The following is a 19,116-nucleotide window of genomic DNA, read 5'->3' on the forward strand; positions in this document are numbered from 1 at the left end:
TCTTGATGATAGCCATCCTAGTAGGTGTGAGGTGATATCTTATTGTGTGGTTGGTTTGTTTGTTTTTTGGCCACACCCATGGCACGCTGAAGTTCCCAGGACAGGGATCAAACCCATGCTACAGCTGCAACCAAAGCTGCTGCAGTGATAACCCTGGATTCTTAACCCGCTGCACCACAAGAGAACTCCTCATTGTGGTTTTGGTTTGAATTTCTCTGATAATTAGTGATGTCAACCACCTTTTAATGTATGGCTTTTTAAAACCCCTTATGAAATATATGATTTGCAAATATTTTCTCCCATTCTATAGGCTGCCTTTTCATTTTGTTGGTAGTTTCTTTGGCAGTGCAGAAGATTTTAATTGAATATATTCTCACTTGCTTATTCTTCTTTTGTTGTTTGGGCTTTTGGGATCATATCTAAAAGCTCATTGCCAAGACCAATGTTAAGAAGTTTTTCTGTCAGTTTTCCTCTAGGAGTTTTACAGTTTCAGATCTTAAAGTTAACTCTTTAATTCATTTTGAGGTAATTTTTGTGAATAGTGTAAGATAGAGGTCCAATTCATTCTTCTGCCTGTGGTTATCCAGTTTCCCCAACATTATTCATTGAAGAGACTTATCCTTTCTCCATTGAGTATTCTTGGCTCTCTGGTGGAACACTAGTTCACCATATATGGGGGGGGGGGTAATTCTGGGCGCTGTCTTTTGTTCTATTAGCCTATGTCGGTGAGTTACTAATAAATCGGATGCATTTATTTGATGTGTCTTTTAATTTATAAAGAAAACTCTTAGTAATCTTCACAAACAAACAAATAAACAAATCAAGGAGCTACTTGTGTTGAACCAGAAGCCAAGTATAAAACAAAGAATTTCCCTGAGGCTTCCCAAACTCTTTTTGGAAAGGCAGAGGCCCAAATGTAGAGAATAGTGCCACTGACATGGGACATTATCAAAGCTGTGCAAAGAAATGGAAAGTGTACTTTCTTTCTTTCTTTCTTTCTTTCTTTCTTTCTTTCTTTCTTTCTTTCTTTCTTTCTTTCTTTCTTTCTTTCTTTCTTTCTTTCTTTCTTTCTTTCTTTTGTCTTTTTGCCTTTTCTAGGGCCACTCCCACGGCATGTGGCCATTCCCAGGCTAGTGGTCTAATCGGAGCTGTAGCCACCAGCCTACGCCAGAGCCACAGCAACTCGGGATCCGAGCCGTGTCTGCAACCTACACCACAGCTCACGGCAACGCCAGATCGTTAACCCACTGAGCAAGGGCAGGGATCAAACCCGCAACCTCATGGTTCCTAGTCGGATTAGTTAACCACTGGGCCACGATGGGAACTCAGAAAGTGTATTTCCTGTGTAAAGTAATTTGATGTGTGAAGTTTCGAAGAAATTATTTGAAGAAATTTTCATGGGAAATACTGAAAGTTTCCTGGATTTCCTTCTAACTATTTAATTTATCACTGTTTTGTTTAGAATTATATATATATATATATGGTCTTTTGGGGGCTGTGGCTGTGGCATATGGAGGCTAGGGGTCGAAATCGGAGTTGTAGCTGCCGGACAATACCACAGCCGCAGCAATGCTGGATTCAAGCCACATCTGTCACCTACACCACAGCTCACAGCAACACTGGATCCTTGGCCCGTTGAGTGACGCCAGGGATTGAGCCTACGTCCTCATGGATACTAGTCAGGTTTGTTAACCGCTGAGCCACAACGGGAACTCCTAGAATTATACATTGATGGGGGGACAGGACACCATGGTATTTTCAGTGCTTTGGACATCTCAACGTCTTAATCTAGCCTTGTGAGACAGAGATCAATGACAGCAGAGAATTTTTCACGTGCTTTAATGGGCCCATGGAAGAGAGAACAAAGTTAAAAATCCCTGGTTTGAGAAGTCCCTAAATTTCTCTGCTTCACTCTAAATTCTTACTGGCTCTTAAATGACTACTGGTACATTCTCCAAAAGGGCATTTTCTTTCAAATTATTATTAAAAGTTTGAGATTTCCTGGTAGGTGCTTGGATTGGCCTATGAGGTTGAGAATCTGTCTTGTTTGGAATACAGCAATAGTCACCGTTTCTACATGGCTTTTTAATCTGTTCACCAGACTTGCATTCTTTTCTGCAGTGTCCTTTCATGATCCAGCAAGATTTTCGGCCCCTGCAGACTGAAAAGAGTAAAGAAAGGCAATTATCTCAAGATATTGAGGCTCAGAGTCATAACAGAGTGACCGTATCTGTAGTCTTCACAGTAACGCTGTGTTTATTAAGGGAGATTATGTAAGCAAAGCAAGGTTTGGTGCGTGCTATCTTTCTAAGCATCTTATTACCAATGTCAAAGGAACTTAATAGCTAGCAGGAACTGAAGTTATTTGGTAAGAAGTTGTGTGGTTACGTGAAATGAACTGAGCAGAGTGGGCTAATTTAATTCCACCTCAGCTGAATTATCTACATTTGTCATACCACAGGTATAGGAATTTCAACTTGAACTGAATCCATAAATGTCACAAAAATGATTGCTCTAAGAAGCAACAATAAAACAAAATTTGTGTTTTAGTTGGCAATCTCAGAAAACACAGCTATAGTAGATTATAGCAGATTCTCACACTTTAACATGCATCAGAATTCCCCAGAAGGCTTGTTAAGACAAAGATTGCTGGGCCCACCCACAGTTTCTGATTCAGTATGTCCGGGATGGGGCTTATAAAATTGCATTTCTAGGAAACTATAAGACTTTGATGAAAGAAATTGAAGACAACACAAATGGAAAGATACCCCTGTTCAGAGATTGGAAGAATTAACATTGGTAAAATATCCACATTATCCCAAACCAGCTATGCGATCCCAATCAAAATTCCCATGATATTTTTCACAGAAATAGAAAAGCCATCCTAAAACTTATATGAAACTATCAAAGACCCCAAATAGCCAACACAATCCTGAGAAAGAAGAACAAAGCTGGAGGCATCACACTTCCTAATTTCAAATGATAGTAATCAGTAGCAATGCTGTAGTAATTAAAACAGTATGGTATGGCATAAAAACAGAAACATAAAAAAATGGAAGAGAATTGAGAGCCCCCAAATAATCCCTCTCATATATGATCAACTAATATTTCATGAGGGAGTCATGAATACTCACTGGGGAAAGGATAGTTTCTTCAATAAATGGTGTTGGAAAAAATAGACAACCATAGGCAGAAGAATAAAATTGGGCCTCATGTAAACATCCTTCCTCCCCTTCCAGGTAATATCACCCTGACCTTTAACACCATGTGGTAGGCTGACTATAAAAAAGGTTCAAATTTTTCACCCTTTCTTGGATCCCACCCTTTGCTGTATAATTTTATAATGGTTTTCTATTACGGATGAGGTGAAATGCCCCACCACTTGACTCTGGACATATCCAAGTGACCTTTTTTTTTTTTTTGCTTTTTTAGTGCTGCACTTGCAGCATATGGAGGTTCCCAGGCTAGGGGTTGAATTGGAGCTGCAGCTGCCACCTTCACCACAGCCATAACATCAGATCCAAGCCACGTCTGAGAACTACAACACAGCTCATGGCAACGCTCAATCCTTAACCCACTGAGTGAGGCCAGGGATTGAACTTGCATCCTCATGCATGCTAGTCATGTTCGTTCCCACAGAGCCACAAACTCCCCATGTGACTTATTTATTAGTAAACGTGACTTTTAGGTCAAAATTTATTTAGCAATGCATTATTTAGTTTCCAAATATATGAGTTCTTTGCTATTCTTTCATTATTCATTTCCAATTTCATTGATTATGTTCTTTATGACCTTTATAAGATCATTTCCTTTAATATAGCTTTCTTTGTGGTCTTATGGGTGGGATACATTTGTAAATTTTAAAAGAATGGTTACTCTATGTTGGGTTTAGAAATAGCCTCATATACATATATGCTATATCCAAGAGCTTAAGCTTATTCAGTTCGTTGGTCAGAACTTGAGTGTTATTATTATTATTGTTATTATTAATGACAGTATGTTGTTATTAATCAAGTATTAAAATTGAATTAAGGTTTCCAAATACTGTATCGCTTTAACTATTTTTCTGTGAAGAACTGTCATTTGTTGTCTTTCAAATTTGGAATCTGGAATAGTAGGTGTTAACATACTTTTGTAGCTCAATTATTTCTTTCACCAGTATATCACCCACCTCTTTGTCAATTATTATACGTTTTGCCTTGAGTGGTTCTTATCACACATTAGGATTACCGCTTCAGCTTCTTTTAGTTATTTTTGCAACGTAAGGCATTTTATTATTTTAATGTTTTTATATCTTTATTTTCACCATGACAGGTCATGCAGAATTTCCCAGACCAGGGATTGAGCTGGAGCCAGAGTAGTGACCCAAACCACAGCAGTGACAATGCCAGATCCTTAACCCACTGAGCCACCAAGAAACTCCTGTTTTTATATATTTTTATATCCAGAATGTGCTGACTGAAAGTGAGGGGTTGGAAAAAGACAAGAAAGCGTGAGTAGCAATACTTATACCAGGCAAAATAGACTTTAAAATAAAGGCCATAAAGAAAGACAAATATAAAACTCCTCCAGACTTCAGACAATACTGCAAAGGTGCAGTAACCAAAATAGTGTGGGAGTGGGACAAAAACAGACATATAGATCAATGGAATAGAGATCCCAGAAATAAACCTATGCACCTGTGGTCATTTAATCTTTTACAAAGGAGGCAAGAATATCCAATAGAGAAAAGACAGTCTCTTCAGTGAGTGGTTTGAGAAAGCTGCACAACTACATGTTAATCGATGAAATTAGAACACTTCCTCACGCAACATGTAAAAATAAACTCAAAAGGGTTTAGAGACCTAAGTGTAAGATATGACACCATAAAACTCCTAGAAGAGAACATAAGCAAAACATCCCCTGACAGAAATCATAGCAGTATTTTCTTAGATCAGTTTCCCAAGGCAAAAGAAAGAAAAGCAAATAATAAGCAAATGGGACCTTTTAATAAAATTTAAATGCTTTTGCACAGCAAAAGAAATCATTAACCAAATAAAAAGATAATCTGCAGAATGGGAGAAAATATTTACAAACAATGCAACCAACAAGGGGATAACATCTGAAATATGCAGTTTATTGAACTCAATATCAAAGAAAGAAACAGCTCAAGCCAAAGATGGGCAGATAATCTAAATAGACATTTCTCCAAAGAAAACATAAAGATGGCCAACAGTCACACGAAAAGATGTTCCAACATCACTATTAGAGAAATGCAAATCAAAACCATGATCAGATATCCCCTCAAACCAGATGGAATGGTTATCATCAAAATGTCTACAAATAATAAATGCTGGAGAGGGTATGGAGAAAAGGGAACCATTCTATACTATTGGTAGGGATGTAAATTGGTGCAGCCACTATGGAGAACAGTATGGAGGTTAATAAAAAAGTTAAAATTGAGCTACCACATGATCCTGCAATCCCACTCATGGGTACATATCTGGAAAAGACAAAAAATCTAATTCAAAAAGATACAAACACCCCAATGTTCACAGCAGCACTACTTACAGTAGCCAAGACATACAAACAACCCAAATGTCCATCAACAGACGATTGGCTTAAGAAGATATGGTAATACATATACAGTGGGATATTACTCAATCATAAAAAAGAATGAAATATTGCCATTTGCAGCAACATGGATGGACCTAGAGGATATTACTTAGTGAAGTAAGTCAGAGAAAGACAAATATCATATATCACTTACATGCAGAATCTAAAATATAATACAAATCTATATACAAAACAGAAACAGACTTACAGACATAAAACAAATTTATGTTTTCCAACGGGGAAAGGGAGTAGGAGAAGGATAAATTAGGAGTATTGGATTAACAGGTACAAACTACTATACACAAAATAGATAAGCCACAAGGATTTACCATATAGCACTGTACAGTATACAGATATTGAACTATATTCACTATCTTATAACAAGCTATTGTGGAAAATAATATGAACAATGTATGTAACTGATTCATTTTACTGTACTCCTGAAACTAACCCAATGTTTTAAATCAATGATACGTTGGCTTAAAAAAAAGATCGTGTCTTTTAGACAACATGTTTGATCTTTCTTATTTGGGAGCCTTTCTTTAGTGAGTTAATCCATTGATATTTAGCGAGTTAATCCATTTAACATTTATTGTAATTAAATTATATTTGGACTGATTTCTATCTTTATATTTTCCATTTATTGCAGGTTTTTTGTCTTATTTGTGATTTTCAATTAGATGGATTAAATTTCTTTTTTCGGCTGGCTTAAAATGTATTCCTTTTATTTTTATTCTTATGCTATTAGCAATAACATAAAGCCCATGTCCATGATAATATATCTTTATTGATTTTTGAAACTTACCTGTAATTATATCTTATTCTTTCTCAAGGCAATCACCTCAGTAGTGCTCTCATATTCCTTGACCTTCTCTCCACTGAGTCTTGGCCATTCCCTTTCTAATCATGTTGATTATCTAAAATTTATGGGACTTATGGGTTACATTTTCTCTTATCTTTCCTTCCCATGCAGTCTAGTTTTTTTTTAAGGTCAACTACAAAATTATAAATAAATTGATAATTCTTACCTCACATTTCCAACATTCTTCTGGGATTTATTTCTCTTTTTATTAGAGTTCTTTCTCCAAGAGTGTTTTCAAAGTGTGTCTTTGTTTGGCAAACATTCCAAGGCCCTCTATGCTTGAGAATATTACTGTTATACTCCTATGTTTAGATAACACTGTAAATGGATATAAGATTCTAGGTTTACGCTTCCTTTCCTTCATTATTGAAGTACTATTTTCCTTCCAGTGCTACAGTTGAGAACTTGTCACAGCCCTAATTTTTCTGGGTTTATGTGAAGAATGTTAATTTGTGTTTTCTAAGGCTCTTTTGCCCTGGAAGGCAAGTGATTTCTTCTGGCTTTGTCTGATAAAAAGGAGACATAGAAAAAGGGCTCATATAAAACAAGGTTATAAACTTACTCTACCTGGCACGTGAATCTCTAGGTATTTATTTAGAAATTTTTGTCCAAGTAAAAATATATGTACAAGAAGTCAGTTTTGTTTGCCTTATCAAAGATCTGGAAAAATCACATTTTACCCTCCATAGGGGTTAGATGTACAAATTACAATCTATCCATATGATGGACTAGCATGTTACTTCTAGAATCAATGGGGTCATTTTTCATGTGCTGACAAGGAGGATGTTCACCATATATTGCAGAATAAAAAAGTTTCAGAGCAAGATGGAGTTCCCACGTGGCTCAGCAGAAACGAATCTGACTAGGAACCATGAGGTTGCAGGTTCGATCCCTGGCCTCACCCAGTGGGTTGAGGATCTGGCGTTGCCATGAGCTGTGGTGTAGGTCATGGACGCAGCTCGGATCTGGTGTTGCTGTGGCTGTGGTGTAGTTCGGTAGCTGTAGCTCCAATTAGGCCCCTAGCCTGGGAACCGCCACATGCAGCAGGTGCGGCCCTAAAAAGACAAAAGACAAAAAAAAAAGAGTAATAGCTACTTTTTTTGGTTAAAAAAGACCTACCAGTACATACACATTTTATATGCATTTATAAGTGCAGAGAAAAAGGTTTCAAATGTTAGATGAAAGGAATGGAACCTTGTTTGAAAATTATTCAGACCTTCATAAACAGTCATTTTAACTGGTCACATGTTTGTGTAATCTTATTATAAATCATGAGCAAAATCAGATTATAATAGTTGGAAAGGAGCAAAAAGGATCTGTGCTCCCTTCCACATGAGTGCTCTGCATATATTATCATCACAGACGAGGAGAGCAGGGATTTCATATGAGAGGAAAATAGAACTTAATGTCTAAGATATGCTTCAGGACTCGTGATCTGGTAGAGAATGGAAAGACAGTTGAAATCAGACAGCGACTCTCTTAGATCCTTGGGACACGGTTGGTGTAAAGGGTACCAAAGGCAGTTTTGCAGGCTGAGGTTACACCTGAGCATTGAAGGACTTTTTGGGAGACACCCTGCCCTACTCCATGGTTCTAGGGATCCTGGCCAGACACACATTCCTAATATGGGACCTCAGGTTTGTCCCAAGAAGAGTATATTCTGATAAGGTCAGGGAGATTTCAGGAGCCCCTGAAAATCCTGTCTGAACGGACAGAAAGACATTAAACTTTCCATGGGCAGTTTCCCACCCTAGTTCTCTTTTCCTTCTTTCCTGGTTCTGGTTACCTGGCAACATCTGGAACAGGATCAAAAATACAGTAAGGGTCAGGAGCAAGAATTTCATGGTCTTTGAGAAGGATGTGGTAGATCCAAGAGTCCAGAACATTCTGCAACGGAGGTCTGCACTCAGATTTTTATTTGCCTCCATGGGGCGGGGCTCAGGGTGCTGGGGTATTGGCAATGAAACAAGGAGAAGTAAAAAAAGAACACTGATCCTTTGGCCAATAGAAGTAACTGAGTATTTCTAACTCAAAGCTTTATCCTAGGTACTCTGAGGGAAGGCAGAAGAGTAGAAAAGAAGTGTCTAAAGAGAGGATCCACACATCAGGAAGTCTTCTTGCTCCCACTCCACCCTACTTAGGGGAGTGTTATAATTTCTGTTCAAAGACCCCCTATTGCTCAGGTCCTCATTTCACTGCATTAAAGCAGCTGACAAGGTATCATGGGCAGAAACTGCCTGTCTCCACTGTGCATTTCCAGGGCCATGGACTTAAATTAAGAGGGACTCCGACAACAATAGTTTAATGAAGCATATAAGCACATTTTTAATACAATGCATAACATCCTAGAGACTCTTACAATCAATATCTTGAAATCAAGTAGGTCAGAATTCCTTATTTTATAGATGGAAAACTGAGGTCAAGAGAGGAGAGCTGGGGAGAAGGTTCCTACAGCATATAATCAGAAATTCGCTATTCTCAGGGTGGATGAAGGAATGGTATTGGGGATATTACTTGTGACATAGCATCCTGGGAAAGAGACAGTAATTTCTCTGACCACCTTGATGCAAAGAGCTGACTTTGGACCCAGCGCACACACTGGATCCAGCTCAGTCTTAGCTCGTTTAGAATTCGTTTTTGCCCTGTGTCAGCCCTTTCAGGAACAAGTCATATGACTTTATGCCCACATGCCTGCTTGGCCATAGAATTAGTAATAAGTCTTCAGAGAAAGTGCCTAATATTTTTGTTCTGGATGTTTCCAGGTGGTTTATTTCTTTTGACCTATTTTTTTTTTTTGGTCTTTTTAGGGCTGCATCTGTGGCATATGGAGGTTCCCAGGCTAGAGGCTGAATTGGAGCTGCAGCTGCAGGCCTACACCACAACCACAGCAATGGGAGATCCGAGCCGCATCTTGCAACCTGCACCACAGCTCAGGGCAACACCTGATCCTTAACCCATTGAGCAAGGCCGGGGATCAAACCTGCGCCCTCATGGATGCTAGTCAGATTTGTTTCCCCTGAGCCATGACAGAAACTCCTCTTTTAGTCATTTTTGTTGGTAGTTTACTTCTGGTCTTAGTGGACCATGATCAGAAACAAATTCCTGCTATTCTTTAATTTGGGGAATGTAGCTTTTTTTTTTTTTTTTGCTAATGAATTGTTGTTGTTGTTATTGCTTTGATATAATCTAAGACCATGTTCCCTATTAAATTAAACTTTTGCACTCAATTGATTTCCAATATTCTTACTTAATTTCTATCTATATGAACTATGAAATACATAATTACATTAAAACCTCCCAAGTGTGATTAAGCATTTAATCAGTTTTTTACACTAGATTACACTGCAAATTAATTTTGTTCCTTTATTTTATGTTGAATCAGCTTTTACTACTGTCATAGCTTCTCTATAGATGTGACATTTCCTTTTCATACAACTTTACTTTGGCCCTTGAAATTCCATTTTAATTTTTGTGTTAACATAGGAAATGTATTCTGGCTGTGAATCTGATTTAGCATTTCAATTTCCTTCAAATTTATAAAAATTATTATAATAATGCATTTCCAATTTCCAGAATTGCAGATGAAACGTCTGATATTAGTTTGATTCTCTTTCCCTTGCTGGAATCTTATATCTTTTGCCTTCCTATCCTGGGAATGCAGATTTGTTGTTGTTGTTTTTCTACCAGTTTATGGCTAGGTAAGTGCTTTCTCTCATGGATATGCCTGGATACGGTGGATATTTCCAATGTAAAATTCATACTTCTCTTCCGTTTTGATAAATTTCTAATTATAATGTCTACAGGTTCCCCTTCTAATTCTTGAGCTCATTCTTTGGACAGGTAGGAGTAAACTGTTTTTTGTCTGCACAGAATGTCCCTTTGAGTAACTGCCTCTCGGTGACCTCTTAATCACAGAACCATAACCCCGTAACTGCTGATAAGGGCAAATGAGCTGTAATGGGTGAATCAATTTTCTATGTGGAATTAGGATCTCCAGCAAAGAGAACACTGACCTAGAGGTCACATATCTTCACCCTGGAGGGACTAGGAAGCAAAACTGTGGCCTTAGCTGCAGAAAGAAAGATGTGTTCTCCCACCTTGTCTCGTATGGTAGGGAATTACTCAAATATAAGTCAATGCAGATTTAGGACAGCTCAAACAGATGAATGGCCACAACTGCTCCTCAAGTCGTTAGTGTCAGACCCAAGTCTGTCTGACATCAGAGTTTTGGGTCTCAGTCACCATGATATTCTTGCTGTGAAACACTCATCCCTGTAAAAAGAGAATGTCCTCTTCAGGGCAGAGGCCTTTTAGTTTTGATGTAGACCTATTTATTTATTTTTGCTTTTGTTGCCGGTAGTTTTGGGGGACAATTCCAAAAATCATTGTCAACAGCAATGTCAAGGAGCTTCCCCTATGTGCTTTTTTTTTTTTTTTAGGAGTTTTATGTTTTCAGATTTTATATTTCAATCTTTAATTCATTTTGAGTTAATTTTTGCAAGTATTGTAAGATAGGGTCTAGTTGCATTTTTTTGCATGTGAATTTTTCCGGGACCATTTATTGAAGAGTCTGTGTTTTCACTGTTGATTGTTCTTACAGCAAATGAGCTGTAATGGGTGAATCGATTTTATTAATTGATAGTGTATATGCAGGTTTATTTCTGGGCTCTCAGTTTGGTTCCCTTGGTCTATGTGTCTGTTTTTATGCCAGTATCATACTGTTTTGATTACTATCACTTTGTAATATAGTTTGAAATCAGGAAGTGTGATGCCTTCAGCTTTGTCCTTCTTTGTGAAGATTGTTTGGCTATTCATTTTTTGGGGGGTTCCATATGAATTTTAGGTTTGTCTATTTTTTTAAAATGACATTGGAATATTTATAGGCATTGAACTGACTCCATAGGTAATTTTGGATAAAATGGACTTTTTTTTCTTTTTAGGGCTTCACCTGCGGCATTGAAAGTTCCCAGGCTTGAGGTTGAATCAGAGCTGCAGCTGCCAGCCTAAGCCATAGCCACAGCAATGCCAGATCCGAGCAGCATCGGCAGCCTACACCATAGCTTGTGACAATGCTGGATTCTTAACCCACTGAGCCATAATGGGAACTCCTAATATGGACATTTTAATAATATTAATTCTTCCAGTCCATGAACATGGCCTATCTTTCTGTTGATTTGTGTCTTTTTCAGTTTTTTTTATCAGTGTCATAATTTCCAGAGTTGAGATCTTTTACTGCTTTGGTTAAATCAGTCATTCTATGACTTTGAATTGGATGACTTAATCCACTTTCATTTAAAGTAATTATTGCTAGGTAAGAACTCAATATTAATTATTTTCTGCCGTTTTAAAGTTCCTTTGGTCTTTCCTTCCTCTCTAGCTGTCGTCTTTGTGAATTAATAACTGCCTTTAGTGGTATGCTTTGATTCTCTTCCTTTTATATCTTTTATGTACCTACTTGAGGTTTTATGCTTTGTGGGTTACCATGAGGTTAACATAAAACATCCTACAGAAAAAACAGTCTACATTAAGCTGATAACAACTTTAACAGCATACAAAAACTATGCTCTTTTACTCCTCCATCATTTTATTTTATCTTTTTTCCATTTTTTAAAGTTTCATTGAGGTAAAGTTGATTTACAACGTTGTGATAATTTCTGCTGTACAGCAGTGATTCAGTTATACCTGTACATACATCCGTAATGTTTCAGATTCCTTTCCCATATAGCTTATCACAGAATATTGGATAGAGTTCCCTATTCTATACAGCAGGTCCCAGTTGGCCAGTCATTCCATATACTGCAGTGTGCATATGCCAATCCCAAATCCCCAGTCCTTCCCTTCTCCCCACCCCCAACCTATCCTCTTTGGTAACCATACATAAGTTTTCCATTTTTGATGTCACAATTACATCTTTATAAATATATTTTTTAACTTTTTTTCCTTCTATTTTTATGGCCACACCTACAACATATGGAAATTCCCAGGCTAGGGGTCAAACTGGCTGCAACTGAGGCCTCCGCCACAGCCACGGTAACACTGGATCCAAGCTGCATCTGCGAACTATGCTGCAGCTTACAGTAATGCCAGATCTTTAACCCACCAAGGGAGGCCAGGGATTGAACTCGCATCCTCATAGAGACAATTTCAGGTCCTTAACCTGCTGTGCCACAAGGGGAACTCAAAATTTTTCATTTTTTAAAGGTAGTTTTTATTTCTCTGCTGAGAACTTATGTCTTTCTATACATTTCAAAAGTATTTACCTTTAATTCATGAGGCATGGTTATAATATCTGCTTTAAAGTATTTGACTGAGAATTTTAACATCGAGGTAATTTAGGACTGGCACCTGCTGATCATTTTTCCCCTTGAAAATAGATCACATTTTCTTGGTTCATTGCATTTAGGGTAATTTTGGATTATGTCATACGCATTTAAATATTATGTTGTAAGATTGAGGGTCTTATTACAATTCCCCAGAGAATATTGATCTTCTTTTATTTTTAATAGTCAGTCAGCTTGGTTAGATTCAAGTTGTTCACTCTGTTTTACCTTCTATGGGTGGTAGCCTCAATGTCAGCTCCATTTTCAAAGACTTTGTTATCTTGCTTTGCATCTGTCCTGCACATGCGCCTCTCATGGGTTAATCCAGGAATTGGGTAGTGTTTTGTATCATAATTGAATTTTTATTTTAATTTATTTTGTCTTTTTAGGGCTGCACCTGCAGCATATAGCAGTTCCCAGGCTAGGGGTGCAATCAGAGCTGTAGCTGCTGGTCTACACCACAGCCACAGACAGCAATGCAGGATCCTAACCATGTCTGTGACCTACACCACGGCTCATGGCAACTCTATATCCTTAACCCACTGAGCGAGGCCAGAGATCGTACCCACATCTTCATGGATATTAGTCGGGTTCGTTACTGCTGAGCCATGATGGGAACTCCATAATTGATTTGAAAGTAATTGGTATCCTACTTTGGGTGTCTTCTCCACATGCTCAGAAAAGGGGCAAGCCTAGGACTTGTACCAATTCGGCCAATTCAGATAGAGTATGTTTATCCTCCTTTTTTTCCCCTTCTGTTTTAGGGCCCCACTGGTGGCATATGGAAGTTCCTGGGCTAAGGGCTGAATCAGAGCTGCAGCTGCCAGCCTATGCCACAGCCACAGCAATGCCAGATCTGAGTCACATCTGCAGCTTGCACCAATGCCAGATCCTTAACCCACTGAATGAGGCTGGGGATCGAACCTGCATCCTCATGAATACTAGTCAGATTCTTAAGCTGCTGAGCCACAATGGAAACTCTCCGTATGTGTTAGTCCTCTTGTTCAACTCTCCTCTGTCAGATTTCCCCTTTACCTGTCTGGGTCCCAAGGTCCTTTCTGATAGTCTTCTAGTCCTTCTGATAGTCCTTTCTGATAGGCTTGAAGGTAAGTTGCCACTGGAGTTTTAGCTATCCATACTACTGCACAGTTATGTGCCACTTAAGCCACTTTTGGGGCAAAATGGTACGGGAAAAATAGAATGGAGATTTCTTTCACACTTATTGCGCCACAGGAAACCCTCTTCTATGTTGTTGTTGTTGTTGTTTTTTCCCAGAAAGATGTTTTTAAAATCTCATTTTTTAGGTCTACATACCTTTGTTACCATGGCTGTGCTGCAGCTCTGCAACTGCACTGTCCTCAGGGATGACTAGAGAAAGACAAAGATAAAATAAAGTGGAGATTCTCAATCTATATACACTCATTCTCTGGTTCCCAGGGACCCATTTCTCTCGTCCTCTGGCCCCGAAGGCAGCAGCTTTCAAAGGTTTTTGCTGCCTGCAGCTGCTATCCAATTCCTCACTGAGACTGTCTTTAGGTCAAGCCTGGGATATAACAGGGGAAAAAAAGTGCTTGAGAAAGTCACCCCACTATGTGTCATTCCTTAGATGTTGATTCTCATCTCCAGTCTACCTCTTATTTTGTTGCTTCTTGGATTTTGTCCAGAGTTACGTGTTTTTTTTTTGTGTGTGTGTCTTTTTGCCATTTCTTGGGCCGCTCCTGCGGCACATGGAGGTTCCCAGGCTAGGGGTCGAATCCGAGCTGTAGCCACCGGCCTATGCCAGAGCCACAGCAACGCAGGATCTGAGCCACGTCTGCGACCTACACCACAGCTCATGGCAACGCTGGATCCTTAACCCACTGAGCAAGGGCAGGGACCGAACCCGCAACCTCATGGTTCCTAGTCGGATTCGTTAACCACTGCGCCACCACAAACTCCCAGAGTTATGTTTTAATCAGTGTAGTGAACTCACTCCAGCTGGTTAGTACAAAAAGCCTCTGTCTCCTTTTTTGTTCAAATTATCATCACTTTGGCCAGTGTGCATCCTTCAAGCTGATTCTTGGGTCCTTTTATTTTGACCTCTTTAAATTTTGACATCTTCTTTCATAATACCTAAAACGACCATTCTGTTTTCTCAAACACTATAAATACCATGATTTTTCTTTGTCATACTGGAAAGAAGTTATTGGCATCTCCTTATTTTCCATTTGAGTTGTGGAAATACATAAAATGATTTCTCTGTTTGTTATTTCAACAGAGTTTTGAGAGACTTCAACCACCAAAATTTATCTATGCAGTAGGTTAGCTAAACCAAGTAGAGAATTGGGAGCTAGTTATAAACTGTCAAAGAAGAAGTAAGATTTATTTCCATTTGGGTCTTAAAAACTCTGTGAAGAACCATTTTCCAAGAATCTATAAAGTCATTGGGAAATTTTTTAAGATGTGGTTGTTCCTGATTGTGGATTTATAACTTTTGCCCCTGTATGGTCATGAAATATAGGTAGAGTTTTACTTGAGAAGCCATCAGCAATGGTCTCAGAAGAGACCTAGTTGCTGTCCTCCTGCAATGAATATGTGTAGGTTTGATTTCTTTTCCCCTTTTTACCGCCACACTTGCAGCATATGAAAGTTCCCAGGCTGAAAGTTGAATTGGAGCTGCAGCTGCCAGCCTATGTCACACCACAGAAATACTGGATTTGAGCCTCATCTATGACCTACACTGCAGCTTGCAGCAGTGCCAGATCCCTAACCCACTGAGTGAGGCCAGGGATCAAACTTGCATCCTCAGACACTATGTCAGGTTCTTAACCCACTGAGCCACAAAGGGAACTCCTTGATTGTCGATTAGTGTAGAATTTGATCTGCTTCCAGACAAATGAGTTTTCTTACTTTGTCAGAGTGTGCTTCTATGTTCGTGAGCGAGGATTGGCGTACAAAGCCTTAGCCTGAAATATTACCTGTCCTCAGTGTCAGGGAACTGCTGCCCCCTAGAGGTCAAGTTTTTTCCTTCCTTCCTTCCTTCCTTCCTTCCTTCCTTCCTTTTCTCTTTTTCTCTCTTTTTCTTTCTTTCTTTCTTTTCTTTCTTTCTTTCTTTCTTTCTTTCTTTCTTTCTTTCTTTCTTTCTTTCTTTCTTTCTTTCTTTCTTTCTTTCTTTCTTTCTGTCTTTCTTTCTGTCTTTCTTTCTGTCTTTCTTTCTGTCTTCCTCTCTCTCTCTTTCATTATAGTAGATTTACAGTGTTGTGCTGATTTCTGCTGTACAGCAAAGTGACCCAGTCATACATATACATTCCCAGAGGTCAAGTTTTAATTCACAGGAAGCTCAAAGCAGCTTGGTGTGTTTTCTTTCTAGAATAGATATTACTTTGTCTTCCTTTTCCTTGAAAAGTAAGGGTTGCTTTACAATCTCCAGCTTGCTCAAGAATTTGTAACTTCGTCTTCTCTTCTGTCGTGAGATTTTTTCCTGTATGGGAGACCATGTGAATCGAGAGACCAGGAGTAGAGACTCCAAGAAGATTCTACAATCTAAGTCTTTCTATGCTTTCTGATGCTGCCTTAGTACATATAGTTGCAGAAGCCACATACCTTTGAATGTTGATGTAAAAATGATATGACTGAAAAAAGAAAGGAGTTTCTTTTAAAATGTATCTCTGCATTAGATAGGTCAGGCTGCCCAAGTAGGTTATTGGAATGGGTATGAAGGTTTTTATTAATATCCAAGGGAGGAGTTCCCTGGTTGCCTAGTGGTTAAGGACTCGGCATTATCACTGCTGTGGCTTGGATTCAATCCCTGGCCTGAGAACTTCTGCATGCTGCAGTTGTGGCCAAAAATGAAACAAACAAACAAAATACCCAAGGGGAAAAAATAATCAACCCCAAATTCACAATGCTTTAAATCTGAGAGCACTTCAAGAAGAAAACTCTCAAACCAAGGAGAAAGTGGCAAGTTCTTGAGAAATTGAACCATCAGTTTAATCTTGTAACATGTAACTTTGTCTAGATACTCATGTTGCAACAGAACTAAGGGTGGGGGGAAAAATGTAATTGTAATGTATACATGTAAGGATAACCTGACCCCCTTGCTGTACAGTGGGAAAATAAAAAAATTTTAAATAATAAAAAAAAGAAAGAATCTTGTAACATGTGCAAATACCTTAAATAGTTTAAAGAAATCTATCTTTGAGGACTGAGTCTTACAATGGTTTCCTACCAGAAAATGTTGCAAGGGAAGAAATTAAAGTACTGAAGTGTTTAAAATCTTTTGTCCAAAAAGAATAATAAACTTTTTTAGGAATAAGATAAAAACAATATACAAATAAAAATGTATAAAAGAAAACCTCCCAATTCACAAAGAACTTAAAAGTGATTTAGGGAGTTCCTGTTGTGGCGCAATGGTTAATGAATCCAACTAGGAACCATGAGGTTGCAGGTTCGGTCCCTGCCTTTGCTCAGTGGGTTAACGATCCGGCGTTGCCGTGAGCTGTGGTGTAGGCTGCAGACGCGGCTCGGATCCCGAGTTGCTGTGGCTCTGGTGTAGGCCGGTGGCTACAGCTCCGATTCGACCCCTAGCCTGGGAACATCCATATGCCGCGGGAGCGGCCCAAGAAATAGCAACAACAACAACAACAACAAAAAGACAAAAAAAAAGTGATTTAAATGGTGTTCCTGTGTTCTAATATAAATACTTTCACTTAACAGTGTTTTTGAATGAGAAAAGGGAAAATCTAATTTTAGTTAAATGATCTAAGTGTTCCTGCGGAGTGCAATATTAGGAACAAAAGATATGCAAATTGACTTTAGGCTAATAACAAGTAACCATAAAAAGATATTATGAAACCTTCTGTAAAGTTTTTAACACCCCTTTGTTGAGAGAGAGAGATTTTATAGTTACATCCAGTTCCCTCTCAAGCAAGGAAATATTTTTATTTATTTATTTATTGTAAAGTTGGGTTAAGAGAACTCTTTAATTATTCTCTCTGAATTGTCTCAGTGGAAAATAAAAAATACAAACATGAAATTTTTAGTTGATCCAAGACTTTTTATTATTTTACAAAATGGTTAAAATAAATACCTAAATTCCTTACACTCTGCAGATCAGTTTTTGTTCATTATAATATTTAAGGAGATGAAAGGTAAACCTAGGTCTTCATTTAAATAAGCCATAACTTATACATAGAGTGTTTGTAAATTTGTTTCTTGTACACTTCAGCTAATGTTCCATTTATGAATTGATAGTTTCACCACTTAGATTATCTAGATACAGTTTTATGATGTCATTTCTCTGTCAAATTGTTATGATGAACAATGATTTCATTGTCCTTTTAAAGTTAACTTAGATATGTTTTCCAAAATCTGTCATTGAATTAGGATTTTTAGAACAACTCAATATTATGACAGTTGGGTAGAAATCCTTATTTTAATACTTTAAGAAAATTAACATTTGGAAAGATAGAAAATAAAGTCTATAGTTACCACATAGTTCTAATTTTTTTTTTTTGTCTTTTTGGGCTGCACCTGTGGCACATGGAGGTCCCCAGGCTAGGGAATCAGAGCTACAGCTGCCGGCCCACACCACAGCCACAGCAATGCGGGATCTGAGCCGCCTCTGTAACCTGCACCACAGCTCATGGCAACATTAGATCCTTAACTCACTGATTGAGGCCAGGAATCGAACCTGCATCCTCATGGATACCAGTCAGGTTTGTTAACTGCTGAGCCATGATGGGAACTTCCCAAATTTTTAAAACTTATATATTCTTATTAATATAAATGAATTGGTTCTTCAAACCACCCAAGTTAGGGTGGGTGTCATGATGCAAGAGTTATATACATTGTCTTTTTTTTTTTTTGAAAAGTTAATCCAATTTTATTAAAAGTATTAGATCAAATTGTATAGATTTTCTGCTACAGGTATCATGAAGTGACATTTTTCTGAAAGGATAATGTGGTTGTAGCTTAACAGCTGTGAAAACTTCTGTTAAGAATTTCTTTTTCAAACAAGATTTTTTTTAATTACATTGTCTTAAAATAAACTTGTTAAGATATTTTATGTTTTTAACATTAGCGCCTACATTGTCATTTAATCATTGTTTAGTTAAGTATACACTATATGTATACACTTAAGTACACATCAAGATATATTAAAACTAATGAAAAAAAGAAATGTGAATGAAATAGAGGATAAAAATGTAGTCTGTTCTCAATATGAGTTAGCAATTTTTTTTTGTCTTTTTGCCATTTCTAGGGCCCCTCTCGCGGCATATGGAGGTTCCCAGGCTAGGGGTCGAATCAGAGCTGTAGCCACCGGCCTACACCAGAGCCACAGCAACACGGGATCCGAGC

General features: G+C 38.2%; 1 protein-coding gene across 1 annotated transcript; it reads right to left on the reverse strand.

Moving 5' to 3' along the window:
• Positions 1 to 1,931: 1,931 nt before the first annotated feature.
• On the reverse strand, positions 1,932 to 8,301 carry LOC125121867 (beta-defensin 118-like). Its single transcript, XM_047770182.1, has 2 exons — positions 8,244 to 8,301; positions 1,932 to 2,161 (listed from the first exon to the last, which is right to left on the reverse strand). Exons 1-2 carry the CDS (start codon positions 8,299 to 8,301, stop codon positions 1,932 to 1,934), a joined length of 288 nt encoding a protein of 95 aa, XP_047626138.1.
• Positions 8,302 to 19,116: the final 10,815 nt, after the last annotated feature.

The sequence above is a fragment of the Phacochoerus africanus genome, chromosome 3 (assembly GCF_016906955.1).
Source record: "Phacochoerus africanus isolate WHEZ1 chromosome 3, ROS_Pafr_v1, whole genome shotgun sequence".
Taxonomy (NCBI): domain Eukaryota; kingdom Metazoa; phylum Chordata; class Mammalia; order Artiodactyla; family Suidae; genus Phacochoerus; species Phacochoerus africanus.